The sequence below is a fragment of the Myodes glareolus genome, chromosome 4, assembly GCF_982192425.1.
Source record: "Myodes glareolus chromosome 4, mMyoGla1.1, whole genome shotgun sequence".
NCBI lineage: Eukaryota > Metazoa > Chordata > Mammalia > Rodentia > Cricetidae > Myodes > Myodes glareolus.
The window spans coordinates 61,148,321-61,163,813 of record NC_142029.1 but is presented as its reverse complement, the minus strand read 5'-3'; the positions used below and the strand labels follow the sequence as shown (position 1 = coordinate 61,163,813).

General features: G+C 47.1%; 1 protein-coding gene across 1 annotated transcript in view; it reads right to left on the bottom strand.

Moving 5' to 3' along the window:
- The window catches only part of Ky (kyphoscoliosis peptidase), a 38,335-nt gene extending 33,161 nt beyond the window's left edge, over positions 1-5,174 (bottom strand). The window contains exons 1-2 of the mRNA XM_048417469.3: positions 4,979-5,174; positions 2,127-2,189 (exon numbers count right to left, since the gene is read on the bottom strand). Of these exons, the coding sequence (XP_048273426.1) occupies positions 2,127-2,189; positions 4,979-5,114 (199 nt within the window). The 5' untranslated portion in view covers positions 5,115-5,174. The remainder of the gene's footprint in view (positions 1-2,126; positions 2,190-4,978) is intronic.
- Positions 5,175-15,493: the final 10,319 nt, after the last annotated feature.

The following is a 15,493-nucleotide window of genomic DNA, read 5'->3' as shown; positions in this document are numbered from 1 at the left end:
AGAGCAGCCAATCACAGCAGGGGAAGCCCGTTGCTGGGCAAGCTATGGAGAGGGGTGGCTCAGCTCAAACACCTGCTGCTCCCAAAAGTTTGGAGTGTTCCAGGCTCCCCACCCTTCCTCTCACCAACACCCAAGCCCAAGGAGTATACAGGGTGGCAACAAGAGGATAGATGTGCCCCCTTTGGGTCAGCACCATGCGCAGTCACATTTGTGCACACTCTGTCAGCACACGCCACGGGGCAACTTCCTTCTGTGATGAAACTCCTCCAACTGCCAGGACTGAGCAGCCTGCTGGTTACCGGGACTGGGTGACTGGGGTACCGACAAGGCACCTATGAGACAGGGTCAGTTTCAATGCTAGTGTCCTGAATCCTGACATCAAAAAACATGGAAAGAAGCAGTTCTCTTTCCACTATGCATGTCCACCACTTAAAATGCAAACGAAGTCTTCCATTGAAACTACACATATTGGTGGGATGGCCGAACCATCGTGTTTCCTGGATTTAGGACTTCCAGAGACACTCTCAGGAGCCTTGTATTTATACCACATCTTCAATCCTGGAATTTTTTTTGCAAGGACTATTTAAATCACCTTCTGTGGACTGATACTGAGAACCCCAGAGTCTTTTATAACTGTCTTGAGAGTTGCTTACTATTCCGTTACGACTTCTCCCCAACCTCCCAGCCAACTGTGAAGATGCTGAAAGCAGAAGACATCAGTATTTCCTGAAAGGCCCTAAAACGGTTGCCAGGCGACTCATCCAAGGCAAGAGAGTGCTGCAACCCACAGGATTTTCTCTTTGCATCCACCAGTGGCCCGTGGTGCTCACTTACACACTCACACATGGACCTAGCAGGCATGCGCATATGCTCTGGGTGGTCATCCCAAAGGCTGGAAGTTTCTGACATCTCACTCAGGCTTCTCACTGGCCCACAGCACAACTCTACTGACTATGATGTCAACTGTCAGTGCCCCAAGCGGAGTCTTTCCCTACCTCTCAGCTCCAGTTAAGGAAGCCTTTGCGTGGATCTGTTAGCCAGGCCACAGAAGCATAAGTTCCCTAGCGGGTGTGTATGTGTCTCTAAGATGACTCCTTCCTTTGAACAAGGTAAGGGACACAGGGAAAGTGCAATCATTTGAGCACACCCCACAAGGACAGGGTTCTGGACCCGCTTGTTATCTATTTAAATCTCCAACACTTAACTTGCGCCTGGCACAAGGTAAATGCTAAAGGCAGCAGTTGAAGGAATAAGCAAGGATGAGTTTAGGTTTGTATTTTGCTTTTCCTTTTTGCCATTGTCTGAAGGCTGACAAAGCAGAGTCATCCACTCAGTTGTACTCTTGTCTCCCTCTTTGTGGAGGGTCAGCCGTTTGACCCATGGCCCACATGGCTGGGATCTGAAGGAGCTCCTGAACCACGTTCTGGGAGGAGAGGTCTGATTTCTATCAGAATTCTGTGTTCCCATCATGCATATTACCATGGATGGGTTTCCTCTCAAAGCCAGGGTAATCAGTCTCTGAGGGACACAAGGTCCACTATATTGGCTCGTCCTTCATGTTCCAGAGAGTTCCAGGCTATCATGAAAGAGCACTGCCTGGACCCAGACAGAAGAAGCCTTGGAAATGGACTTCGTATTGTATTGTGGAGCCCAGGGAAGTAGGGCAGTAAGGATCTATAGCACCCTTGACTGACTCTTTCCAGGCCTCAAGTAATACTCTTCCAAGGCAGGCCACTATCCTAGTCTATTCAGAAACAAACAAAAGCCATTTTAAACCTGTGTGGTTTTTGTGGCATGGGCAGCCCTGCCTCTGGTGGAAACACACTCACCACCCCAAGCAAAGCCAAATCCTCTCCGATAGCCCGGCCAGCAAATAAATGGGTGCTTGTTCACCACAGTTTTTTTTTTCCAGCTGCAACCTCCAGAAAAGCAGGACCCCTGATGCCAGGAGAGCTTTCCAGACTCACAGTGGCCTAAAGGCCTGGCTGAGTCGCAAGCAGCCGTCTTTGCTTATTGATTAGATGTTACGGCCAGTTTCCCAATGAACACAACCCAACCTTCCAGTTATTTTTCAGGGTATTGAGTTATAAAAGCTGAATAGAAAATAGAAAAAAAAAGAGATTTACCTTGAAAGCCATTTCTTTCCAATTCTTGCCATTTCCGGATTCCATTTCTGACACCTTGGAATCCTGTGAAACAAGGACCAGCATGAGGCTTTTTGTTGAGGCAGCCCTAGGGCGAGTGCCATGCACCGCTCTACCATCTATAGACCCATCTGTCTTAAACAAGGCTGGTGGGGACCGATTCTCGTGGGATCTGAGATAGGCTGCCCTCGAATGTGACACATTTGAGGGAATGAATGAGACTCCTAAATTCAAAACATCTTTAAGATGTTAGAATAGTAGTTTTTAGTGATGGTGGGATTGGCTATCAGGATTTTCCAGAAGGAATTTTTGCTATACAAATGCCCAATACTCATTCTCATGCCTCCAGCGCATAAATACGAAGGCATTGCTTTCTCTCTGCTTTGCCTGCCAAATTCTGTGTGTGGGGCGTCTTGAAGTGGGGCGAGAGAGCATGGGACAAAGACCGCATGTCCCTGTGGGAGTGGAAAGGGACAGCTGCCTGCTTTCCCAGCCTCCCTTGCAGCTAGAGTATGGGCCTGTGTGGTCTAGGCATGGCCCATCCAGTGCATCTGTGTTCAGTTCTGGTCATGACGCAATGCAAAAGGGAAGGGAGGCTCTCTCCCTGGCCGTGGCTGGAAGTGGAAGCTGAGAGGTCGAGTTCCTGGCATAGAACTGACACATGTCCAGGCAGTGGGAGCCACTGCAATAAAAATAAATTTTCTGGTGCAGGAAAAGTGTCTGATGTACCTTGGTGGCTGCAGAGGGGCCATCACAAGATCAGCACACGTTGTGGCAGTGTTCCCGGGAGCTCAGTGTCCAAGCTGGCTCTCTAACTTTTCACCCACTCAGAAGCCCCCAAGTCTTCCTCAGCCTCCCCGCACTCCCCTGATATTTTCTGCAAAAGTCTCCCCACAGTCTGCTTTGTGGGAAGGGCTATTTTAAGGAAATACCTGGGAGAATGCTGGACTCCCAGAGAAAAGAAAAGACACCCCACCAGTCTTGCAGCCTAAACCCCTGGCCATTCTCCTTGCCTTTGTGTCCCCCTAACTCCTCTCTGCTGCAAGGCCGCTGTGGCTGCCTTGTGACAATAATGGAACTATATTCTCCTCTGACACAGGATTCAGGCCTTCCCCTAGCTGCACCTCAGAGGGGAACTAGCTTGCAGGGGACAGGGAGAGACACCCGAAAGTCGACAGGGCTCTTTTGGGTTCTTGCACATTTGTGCGAGGCCTCCGGACAAGGACTGTGACTCAGTGCTTTTCTCTCTCAGGCTGTGCCCCAAAGTATCCATACACACTGGTCAGTACAGCCTAGGGCTTCTGGGGTTGGCAGACCTTGGGGACTATACTTTGGTGTGGAATAGCGGACCTGGTTCTCTCCACTGTGCGGCATCTTTAAGAAACCTTCATTGGGAAAAGTCTTTGTTGAAAAATACCAGTGCCTTTCAAGTAGGGGTGCTTTACCCTTGACTCAGTGCCAAAATATGTATACTGATCTGGGGTCATGGGCATTTTTGGTAGGCTTTGGGTACCTGGAGGGCAGTTTTGATATCCAACACTTCAGGGCTTCTCTCTCTACCCTCTCTGGTGACTTTAGGACAGATATGATGCAAAGGGACTCTATTGGGCAGTGAGGACTACCCTGACTTGGAACTGGGCCTCACTTGCTATACACGGGGAGCGGTCTTTCGTATTGTGTTACATGCGACAACAGCCATCTCATTTCCATCAAGAAGCTGAGGACATTTTTTTTTCTCCTCCAAAGACCCAGAGCAGGTCTTACCCCTTTCTCCCAGAAAAACTAGAGACTTGATTAAGCTAAGCAGCTCCTGTGCCCACAGTCCCTACTACACTCTAACTACTGTGAACACTCTCGGCCTTGAGCCTTTCCCAAACTGCTGGTGCCTGCAGCCTGACCGCTGGTGGGTCAAGGCCGTCTAGTGGCCTTCCCATGTACACAGAGGTTTTGGAGCCAGAAAAGCCAAGACAAGGCATCCCGAGGAACTCAGCTGAAAGGAGAGGGGGAGTCAGCAGCCATCTTTCTCTGCGTAGTTGCCGTACATCTCTCCTAAAGAAGCGGCGCAGGGTTAGCCTCGGAGACCCTAAAGTTAGCCGCAGAAATTTCCTTTAAGACAGCGCCATGAGGTCCACCAGGCTTCTCAGGGATTTGTCACCATTTATATTCTATTCAAGTTGTGTATATGGCAAATAGAGGGGGAGCCCACCTTCTGCAATCACCCCATAAGCTTTCACTTGTCAGTTTTCATTTTCCCATCAAGTCTGTGGAACAGTAAACTTGAAGCTAAATTCAAGTGCGATCAGGAGACGTCAAACTCACTGCACCGCACTCCAGCCCATATTCCCTTTACCCATTCATGCCTTATATTTGTTGAAGGCTGGAAGGGTTGGAAGGAGAAACTGAGGCTCTGAGTTATCTCAAAGTCTGACTCAATACCAAGATCCTTTGGGGCCCCTGGTGCTCTATGGAGTGCAGCATGCTGTGCGGGGGACTAGGCCTCTGCAACATGTGATCCGTCTAAGGCCCTGACTTTTTCCTGCAGAGCGTTTTCCAACGTGGTTCACATACTTCAGGGAATAACGGGAGGAAACGGGCTTCTGATACGACAGAGCACCCATAGGCCTGCATGGGGAGTCAACCTGGGACAACCACGGCGCGGCTGCCGCTGCGCGTTGCCAAGGGACACCGGTGCTGTGGCGGCGTCCCGGCACAAGCAGCGGTGGGGGAGAAGCTTGGACTGGCCTCGTTCGGGGCGCCCCCCGGCGGGCAGACCCCGGGGCCTGTGGTTGAGGTGCCCCGGGATCTCAAGAGGACCTGGGCCAGGCGCGCGTTACCTCCTCGGTTTTGCAGCAGCGCGCTCGGGTCCTCTTGAGAGTCCAATTGCGTGGCTTGGGCCGCGCGCCGCTTCTCCGAGTGCACGATGAGCAGCATGTCGATGGCCACGGCGTTGCTGTCCTTCTTCAGCTCCATGGTGCCGCCTCTTTCCCGGCTCGGCGCCGTGGCTGCTCGCGAGGCTGCCTGCGCTGCAAATGGCCCCGTGCTCGCCGCTGCCTGGCGCGGGAGAGGGCGAGGGCGCGGGAGAGGGCGCTGCCCGGCCGCCAGGTCCGCCCGGCGCCGTGTTTCGCTGACTCTGCCAAATTTACCATTACGACCCGCCCGGGAGGGCGCTACCCTCCTGAAGTGCTTCTAAGTCACCTTTGAAAGAAAATCCCCAGGCCGGGCCCTGAACTGCACCCAGTCCGCACTTTGCAGACTTTCTGACCCTTCCTCCCGTGCAAAGGAAGTTCAGGTCCTGGGCTCCAGCAAAATTCTCCCTTCAGCTGACTTCATCTCCACCATCAAAGAGAAGTCACTGGCCAACCCCGAAACTTCAGATCAGAGCTGGATTAGTTTTGGAAAAGAAAGACAAGGAGCTGAAGGTTGAATTTCAGGGTGTGCAAATGTTGGCCACGCTTTTAGCCTTGCTTTGTTCCCTTGGGTGGATTATGGACGTTGATAGTTCTTTTCGTAGGTTGAGGTGTAATGGTGAGGCCCCCATCTCCCATTAACAGCTGTTTCATGGGTCGTGTCCACTGGGCATCAAACTAACAATCATATTTTGCCTGAGATGGAGGTCTTAAAAAAAAATCTCCATTTCTTCGGGAAGCCTAGCTCTTGCCTGAAGGAAGAGAAGAGGGAGAGAGGGAGAGAGGGAGAGAGAGAGAGAGAGAGAGAGAGAGAGAGAGAGAGAGAGAGAGAGAGAAAGAGAGAGAGAGAGAGAGAGGAGGCCAGGGAACTGGGAGCTGCCTGCGGCTGTTAGGGAACTGGACCTGAGAACCCCTTCTATTTTTAGCCAGGCCTGCCCTGCCTAGCCAACAGAGACAGGGCGTTTGGCTGGAGGTCTAAGGGTGTTTACATGGGTTTCTGCCTGGGAGCCTTTGGCACCATGCTTCCACCAGGTGGGTGACAATCCCCCAATTTGTGTTTACACAGGTGAAAGACGCCACCTCTGCACGGAGGACTTGCCCTGTAACCCTGTCGTGGTATACAACCCCTGAGAGCTCTGGACCTTGTCCTTGCAACAGCCACTAGCATATAAGCTGTGTTCCAGCTCCGGTGCCACCACTTGCTGGCCCTGTGACCTTGGGACAGCCATTTTCCTCCATTTCTCACCATCAGGGTGTCGTTGGGGTAATAAAAATCCTCCCAGGGCTCCTGTGAGAATGGCATTTCTGTACAGTTCCTGGCACATAAGTGGTCTACAAATAGGAGCTGTCATTCTTCTCTCGTTTTAAAGGGAGGAAGCATACAGGTAGAAAATCATGTCAGTGGTGGAGCTGTGGAGAGCACACCCTTAGATCCTGAAGATCCTTCTCCAATGTCCGTGGCTTACAGTTTGGTGTGTGTGACGGCTGATGCCCCACTGGGTCACCACTGCCCCCTCTCCAACTGGGTGTCTGTCATTGGCTTCCAGCAATGTTGAACTGGTGTTGCTAGACAGATGAGTCTCTTGATGGACAGGGGAGATAGATGACACTTGAGGCGGGTTTCATTCTGCTAAAGTGAGTCCTGTTCCCTGGTTATATATGTGTCAACACACACACACACACACACACACACACACACACTAGCGCACCCAGCTGGGGAAGAAAGGACTGGATTATGCAAACCCTCGGGGTCTTGGAAGTTGTTTCAGGCAGACATGGGAACCTGAAGATCTGCACGCATCCCTGTCTCCCGGTGTGGCCTTAGTCCTTCGAGAGCCAGTGTTGTGGTTTGGATGTGAAATGTTCCCCACCTGTTAACTGTTGAGAGAGTTGGCCCTCAGGTGATGTGGGAGGAGCTTGTGGAACCTTCAGGAGGCAGGGCCTAGTTGGAGGAAGTAGGTCACTGGTTGGCACCAGCTCTGCTTTCAGTCTGAGTTCTCTGTATCCTGGTTGGCCACTGAGCTGGGAGCAAGCAGCCACATTCTCAACAGCAGGGGGCCGAAGCCTCTCCTACTGCTGGGAACTCTGCTATGGTTTCCCCACCAGAAACGGAGTGAAAACGAATCCCCCCTCCTCTAGACTGCCTCTGTCAGCTATTCCGTTAAGAGATGAGAAGTAACTAATGCAGGCCCGCTATCTGAGAGCAACTAGAAGGGGGTCAGTGTACCGTGATTTCTAACTGGTCTTAATAAGAAAAACCCATATTATCCAGTCGGATAATAGGGGGTGAAAGCAGAAAGATCAGAGAAGCAGAGCAGCCACGAGTTCTTACTTCTACAAAATCCTCAGACCGAATGGGGTATCCCAACTCTACAAGTCCTCGGACCAAATGTCTTGAGCACCTGTCTCCTCCTACCTTATATTCCTCTCTCCACTTAGCCATATCCCTTCCTGTCTCCACCTCCCTAGAGTTGGGATTCAAAGCATGTGACTCCCAAGTACTAGAATTAAAGGTGTGAATCACCACCACTTGACTCTATTTCTCTTTGAGATCAGTCTGGTGTACTATCCCAGGGTGGCCTTGAACTCAGAGATTCGATTGCTTCTGCCTCCCGAGTGCTGGGATTAAAAGTGTGTGTCATCATTGCCTGGTCTCTATGGCTAAGAGGCTCGCTCCACACTCTGATCTTCAGGCAAGCTTTATTTGTTACAGCACAACAAAATATCATCACAGGTCAGTGGTGTGACATGCAGCCCCTTTGCTTAGGGTCACATTCTCACACCGCACCCTTGCTGTCATGATGTCAAATGTTGCTCTTAAGGATACAGCTTAATGCCCCTTTCAGAGCCATTTCTGGGGAGAGTGATTAGCTGAAGAATACCAGCCAGAGGTCCAGGCAAATTGTGTGTGTGTGTGTGTGTGTGTGTGTGTGTGTGTGTGTGTAAACTAGTCTTTGGAGCAGGGCTTTCATTCTCAGAGATTTGGGCCAGAATCTTCCTTGTTGTAGGAAGCCATCCTGTGGGTTGTAGGCTACTTAGCAGCATCCTACTAGATGCCAGTAGCACCTCCTTCCCAATCTTAATGGCTTAGAATGTATCCAGATGTCAGCAGATGTTTCCAGAACTGCAGTGAGAGCAAACTCCTGAAATAATGTCAACTTGACTCTGGATCCCGGTGCTGTCAGACACTTGGACCTATCCTCATGGTTCTTAGTGACAAGACCCAACTTCGGTGGCTTGCAAAGCTGCCCCTTGCCTGGAGCTTGGAGGAAGGACTGAGTGTGCTTCTCCCTCTCCCTGCTTGAATCCCATCCCTTGGCCTGGGTTGACTCAGTTGTGATCCCTTTTCTGATGACCTGTTCTTGGAAAGAGAGGGAGGATTATAGAGAAGCTGAGATGGCTGAGACATTAGAATGGATCAGTCAGGAAGGGGTGGGATGAGGAGAGCAGAAGGGAAGACTGAAGCGACGGACACAGCATTTAGGCAGGGGTTCCACTCCATCTGCGCAAATCCTGACTCCAGTTGAATCTTCAAGACGGAAGGAGCTAGCCTGCAACTCACACCCTGGACCAGCTCATGCCATATACACCTATGCTGCAGTCCAGTTTCAAACATCCCTACCGTTTCAATTTTTATGTTTTCCTCCCTGAGGCATCCTTCATCCTGATACCAGATTGAATAATGGGCTCCAAAGATTTTCATTCCAACCTAACTAATGAATCTCTACTCTTGGTTTAGGTCTGATAAGATAGAGGTTACTTCCATTTTTGGGTAAATCCTTAATTATTTAAATTGCAGTGAAGTGGAAATTTCAGAATCCAAATGACACAGAGCAGTCAGAATTCAGTCTGCACCGAATAAGCAATGTTTCAGTAGAATGATGGACCACATGTACGAGGGAGGGTTCACAAGATTATGATGGCGCTGAAAAATTCCTGCTGCCTTAGGGACATGATCACTATTATAACAACTGTGACACAGCACAGCACACATGTGTTTCTGTTGATGCTGCTGTAGGCAAACCTATTATCTGTCAGTAACCATAGCAATATATTTATGCAAAGTACATACTTGATGATAGTAAGAGATTATTTTACTCACTCATGTATTTACACTATACTTACCCTCTCCTCTCCCTACACTATACTTTTCTTGTTAAGGTGTACTCTTATTTATAAAAAAGCTTGCTATAAAAGAAACCTGACTTTGTTTGAAAATGCCATAATGCTATCTTATATATGCTAACGTAAATACTCTTTTTAAAACAAAATTTCTTGCTCCATTACTGTGCTCTGTGACTGTGCCACCTTTTTTCCTTGTGTTTGATTCAGTCTTGTGTTTATGTGTTCATCACAACCCTAGAGACAATGGGCTACTCTATATATGCACCTGTATCTCTATCTCTCAATATCTGTCATGTATTTACATAGTCGGTTATTGATATCGTCTAACTGAAATAGGTAGTAGGCTACACCAAAGGCTCTTAAGTGGGCAGTGAGACCACAGGATGTGAGGTATAAAAAAAACCTGGCGACAATGAAATGTTTCTAATGTACAATGACCCAAAATTAACTCAAAATCAAATGTGTAATTGATCTGAGGTATTACTGGCGGTGCTTACCCTTAATGCATTATGGGACTTCACTGCAGCCTTGGTTCCGAACACACGACATGCACACGTAGCACCGTGCATGCCATCCCACCACGAGACACCAACCAGGGCTGCCCTAGATATCTTGGCTCAGATCCAAGGCTACATTGTACATTATAAATTGGAATAAACTGTTATGCTTCTGTATGTGCTGAAATTTTTGTGCATAGCAAATTTTGCACATACAGTTTATTTAGATAAAATAATTTTTTAAAAATATTTTCCTACTATTATCCCCCAGGACAAAAACATCAAATTAGCTTACCTTTCTACTGTAATGTGTCAGAATATTTGATTCTAAAAATTGCTGCTTAAGTTGCTGACATGAATTGCATTTTAAAAAATGCAATAAATTTTTGTTTGAAATTAGGATACATTTCCAACAATTTCTGAAACAACCCTAAATATTCCTATGTTGTTTGTTCCTTCCTGTTTAAACAAAGCCATGATCTCAGCATTGATGGTTATAGAATCCAAATGTATTGAGGACCTGGATATCCATCCACACACCTACGAACACCTAATTTTTGACAAAGAAGCTAAAAATGTAAAATGGAAAAAATAAAGCATATTCAACAAATGGTGCTGGTATAACTGGATATCAACTTGTAGGAGAATGTAAATAGATCCATAGCTATTGCCATGCATAAAACTCAAGTCCAAATGGATCAAAGACCTCAACATAAAGCAAACCACACTGAGTTTCATAGAAGAGAAAGTGGGAAATACACTTGAATGCATTGACACAGGAGACCACTTCCTAAATATAGCCTCAGTAGCACAGACACTGAGAGAAACAATTAATAAATGGGACCTCCTGAAACTTGAAGCTTCTGTAAAACAAAGGACATAATCAACAAGACAAAACAGCAACCTACAGAATGGGAAAAGATCTTCATCAACCCCACATCAGACAGAGGACTGATCTCCAAATATACAAAGAACTCAAGAAACTTGACATCAAAAGAACAAATAATCTAATAAAAATGGGGTACAGACCTAAATAGAGAACTCTCAACAGATGAATCTCAAATGGCTGAAAGACACTTAAGGAAATGCTCAACATCCTTGGCCATCAGAGAAATGTAAATCAAAACAACTCTGAGATTCCATCTTACATCTATAAGAATGGCCAAGATCAAAAACACTGATGACAGCTTATACTGGAGAGGATGTGGGTAAGGGGAATGCTCCTCCATTGCTGGTGGGAGTGAAAGCTTGCATAGCCGCTTTGGAAATCAGTATGGTGATTTCTCAGAAAATTAGGAAACAACCTTCCTCAAGACCCGCAATACCATTGTTGGGTGTATACCCAAAGGATGCTCAGTCATACCACAAGGACATGTGCTCATTGTTTGTCATATCCAGAACCTGGAAACAACCTAGATGTCCCTCAACCGAAGACTGAATTAAGAATATGTGGTACATTTACACAATGGAGTACTACACAGCAGTAAAAAATGACATCTTGAAATTGGTATGCAAATGGATGGATCTAGAAAAAAACATATTGAGTGAGGTAGCCAAGAGCCAGAAAGACATATATAATATGTACTCACTTGTAAGCAAAGAAAAACCAACCTACAGTCCACAGTCCCAGATAGCCTAGACAACAAAAAGACCCTAAAAGAGGCATATATGGAACTACACAGGAAGGAGAAACAGGCAAGATCTCCTGAGTAAATTGGGAGTGTGGGGGTCATGGGAAAGGGTAGAAAGGGACGGGGAGAAAGGGAGGGGAGTGAAGAAAAATGTATAGCTCAATAAAAGCAATAAAAAAAAAGATTTTGAGTCTTAAAAAACTTAAACTCCAAACACTGGTCAAATCTGAAAAAACACTGAAGACAGCCTATGTCCTGCAGTAACAAATACTCAGACACAATTTAATTTTTTATGTAAAAATAAATAACAATTATGTTATTAGTATGAATATTTGCCATCCTCTTCAATAAATGGCAAAATTACACATATAATAATGAATTATTTTAAAGTATGTTTCTTTATGGTTTATTGTCAGTAAATGCTTAATTTGTATTATTTTATATACTTATATACCTGTGATTGCAGAAAACTTTTTCTGATGAAAAGGGGTCACAAGAGGGAAGGGTTTAGATGCCCTGATATGCCTTTTCCGGCTTGTTGTGAAATATATTGCATGATGCTGATACAACGATGAACTTGTTTAATAATGTATTTCTCAGACCACAGTGCTCTTGACAAACAATGTGTGGCTGTTGCCTTGTTGTCAGCTTTATCTTCCCAGTTTGGCATGCAGGCATGGGCAGCTGTCGCCCACACTGCTCTGAGCCCGGGCTGCTGCCTTGGAGATGGAGTAGGGGCAGGGAGCTTACTCCTGGCTACAAATTCTCGCCTGAGAGGAGTGTTTCCTTGCGTCCTGTCTCCTGCTGCTGCTTGTCCTCAGAGAGAGAAGCTCTTTAGAATTTCCAGTTTGGACCCTTTTACTTCCCTTGAGCTTCCAAGAGGAAAACTTACCTCTTCCCCAGAGATGTCTGTACAACGTATGCTTTTAGCAGGGAACCTGCCGGCACAGCGTACTTTTCTCCATGGATACATCAGGGAAGGGTAAAAGGAAGTGAGAGGACACAGGAAGGTGACCAGGCCAAATTCTTAGAGCAAGGTGACCCCGCTGGGTGAGTCATGGTGGTCTTCCAGCAGCAGAAAGCCCGTGAGTTCTGCCAAACTCAAGACCAGGTTGGAAAATTCAGAAGACCGGACAAGAAAGAAACTAGCCACCTAAATCCTGTCATTTAGGAATGCTCACTTGGATGTGTCCTGTTACTTAACTTTTCCTCTGCTATTGCTGTAACATAATAAGTGGAGTATAAAACCCATAAAAATAACAACAGACTGGTACCTATGCGTAGCTTGGTGTCACAGTTTTTCCTCTTCCCGTCCGTACAAAGAGCTTCCTCAAAAATGATTTAACAGGCTAATCAGTGACTACAATGGTTTCTTCTTTGCCCAATGTTAAGAGTTCAGTTTCTTTCACATTATCCTCTCCCCCGCGTGATGTCACGGTCAATGTCTGTGTGCCTACACCTTTGGCCACATGGCTGGCTCCTTCCTTAGAATAGAGTCCTGGAAGTGGGATCACTTACTCAAAAGGTTATGACTATTTTAAGGCGTGAGATATATACAATGTCAAATGACTTTCCAAAAAGATTGTGTAGACTTACAAACTCTCTAGCTGTATGTGTCAACCTCAGGCCACCTGTCACATGCATTGGCGCTGTCATTACATACGACTTTAACATTAGGACTAGTAATGCATGCTGTTGATTTTAATTGGATTTTGTTTACCTCTGGAATAAACTTTGTATATGTGTATATTCGTGTGTATTTATGCTTGGGTTTATGTGTGTGCACCCCTGCCTATGGGCAAGTATGTGGAGGCCAGAGTATGACCATTTTTTCTTTTCTGTTTTTGAGATAGAGTCTCCCATTGGCCTGGAACTCACCAAGTAGGCAAGCTGGCTAGCCAACAAGCACATCTCTGCCTCTTTAGTGCAGGGATTATAAACATGAGCCACCTTGCTTAGCTTTTTTACGTAGGTTCTGAGGATTGAGCCCAGGTCCTCTGTTGCAAGGTTTACTAATTGAGCCATCTCTTCAGTTCAGTGTGTGTATATATATATATATATATATACATACATACATAATACACATATATACATATGTATGTGTGTGTGTGATTGACTTCAAGGCTCATATTCTTCCTTTCTGTTTCCTACTGCAATGGCACAGACATTTAAACACGAGTTGGAAGGAAGAACACTCTTCCTTCTACTCAGATCTTTCTTCTTTGACAGTGAACTCCCTGCTGAAGTCCTTGCCAAACCTCTGACCCCTTTAATCTCTCCGAGGACCAGGCCATTGCTTCATGCTTCACTCGCTCCTCAGCCTCCTGCTTTCCCCACACGCTGTGCCTCTGTGGGCTACACGCTGGAGGTGCTCAGAGAAGGTTTGAAGCAAACTGGACAGACCCATCTCCCTTGAGCTTGGCGATATCACCGAGCCTCCCGGAGCAGTGGCTCCTCTGCACCATTCTCACAGACCTTCAGGGCACAGGGAGGGAGGTTAAATGAGGACAGGTGGCTCTAAAGGTGCCTTTCTTGGCTTCTGGCAGAACCTTCTGGAGCACAGATTGGGGACAGCTTCATTCAGAGAACTGCTTAGTCCTCTTTCTACAGCCCTACCCTTTCTGCAGCCAAGAGCCAAAGCATGATTTTTTTTTTTAAACAATCTCCACTCCTGCCCTTTCTGGTGTCTGCCTCCCCAGCCTGTCATTAGTCATTTCTCATGTCAGCCTAACTTTTGTGAGTCCTTTAATTGGTTTCCTGTATTTTTTTCTGTCCCATAGCTCCTTAAAGTCCCACCTTGTTGCATACATTCATGGGCAAATGTGGTCCAAACTTCAAGTACTTTGACTGTTGGAGTCCTGCTCTGTGACGGTCCTGGCCATTTCCCAGGGATAGAGATGATGAGAATCAATTTGTCTCTCACTACCATTTCCAAAATATCTTGGTCAATGCCAAGAGAGAGATCCAGTAGCACTTGAAAGCCAGAGGAGAGGTTGCCTCTTCAGCTTTGCCAAGCATGCGTCACCAACTTATCGACATGTCCCTTGCATGTTCCTTGTGAATAAGAGACCACATCCACCCTCTGTTCCTGCTTCAGGTCAGGTCTGTGGTAGAGCTCACATCTTGTGCTCTTATTTTCGAGGACTCATCCTGCCTATCCCACAATAGCTAGCCCTTGGACTGTTAGATCTGTGTCCATTTTATTGACAGGATGAGATTGATTCAGGAGACTGGGGAGATGGTTCAGCCAGTAAAGTTTTTGCTATACAAGCACGAGGAAGACAACTGGAGTTGACCTCTGACATCTACAATCATGTGTACAAAACATTCATGTGCATCTGCATGCACATGTAAACATATTCATGAACATGTAACAACACACACAGAGGCAAGCTTGGGTTTCCTCCATGGTTTCTGGGGAAACCTCGTTTCTCTATAAACTCAAACACACTTGTTATTACATGTTTTTAGTGAAAAGAGGCCCATGTGTCTTTTCCAGGAAAGCTGAGGTTTGGACTGATATCTGTAGGGCCTGGGGAATGCTAAGAGTGACAACTGTTTCTTGAAGAAGAACCATTTTCTGGACAGGGTGAAGCTGTCTAACAGGCGGATGAGTCAGGTAGAGACAAAGGCTTTGGAGAGTCTACACAGAGCTACAGACACAGCCTTTTGATCAATTCTGTCGACCCCCGGGGGGCCAGTCAGGAGGGTGCCACTGGGAAAAACAGCCTAGTGGCCTGGATCCCAGGGCTGTGAGAGAGCCAGCTTTTGGTGTCAGTGCAGACTCAGGCTTGGCCTGTCCCTGGGGCAGAGTGTCTAATAGGAGCCATGGGTATTTTTAGCCTCACGTGTGCAGGCGCAGGACAGGATGGGCTGGATGGGAACAGCTAATAAGCCATGGTCCTTAATAAGCTGGGAAAGATGACATGAGGGGTGGAGAGGGGATACTGGAACTTTTCACAGGCCTTGTTTTTTAGAGAACCCTCTTTACATAATTCACACGGAAAGATTGGGGTCAGGACAGTTATAGATAACCCTGGCTGCAGAAACCTGGAAACCGGGCATGCTCACTGCCTGCATCCCACCAGCCCCTCCGTACAGGCCCTGCTCTGCCCTGGTGGGGAAGAGCTGGGGCGGGAACTATTGGGGGTCATTGGTTTGGGCTAGGATGCTCCCAAAGACCAACCTCG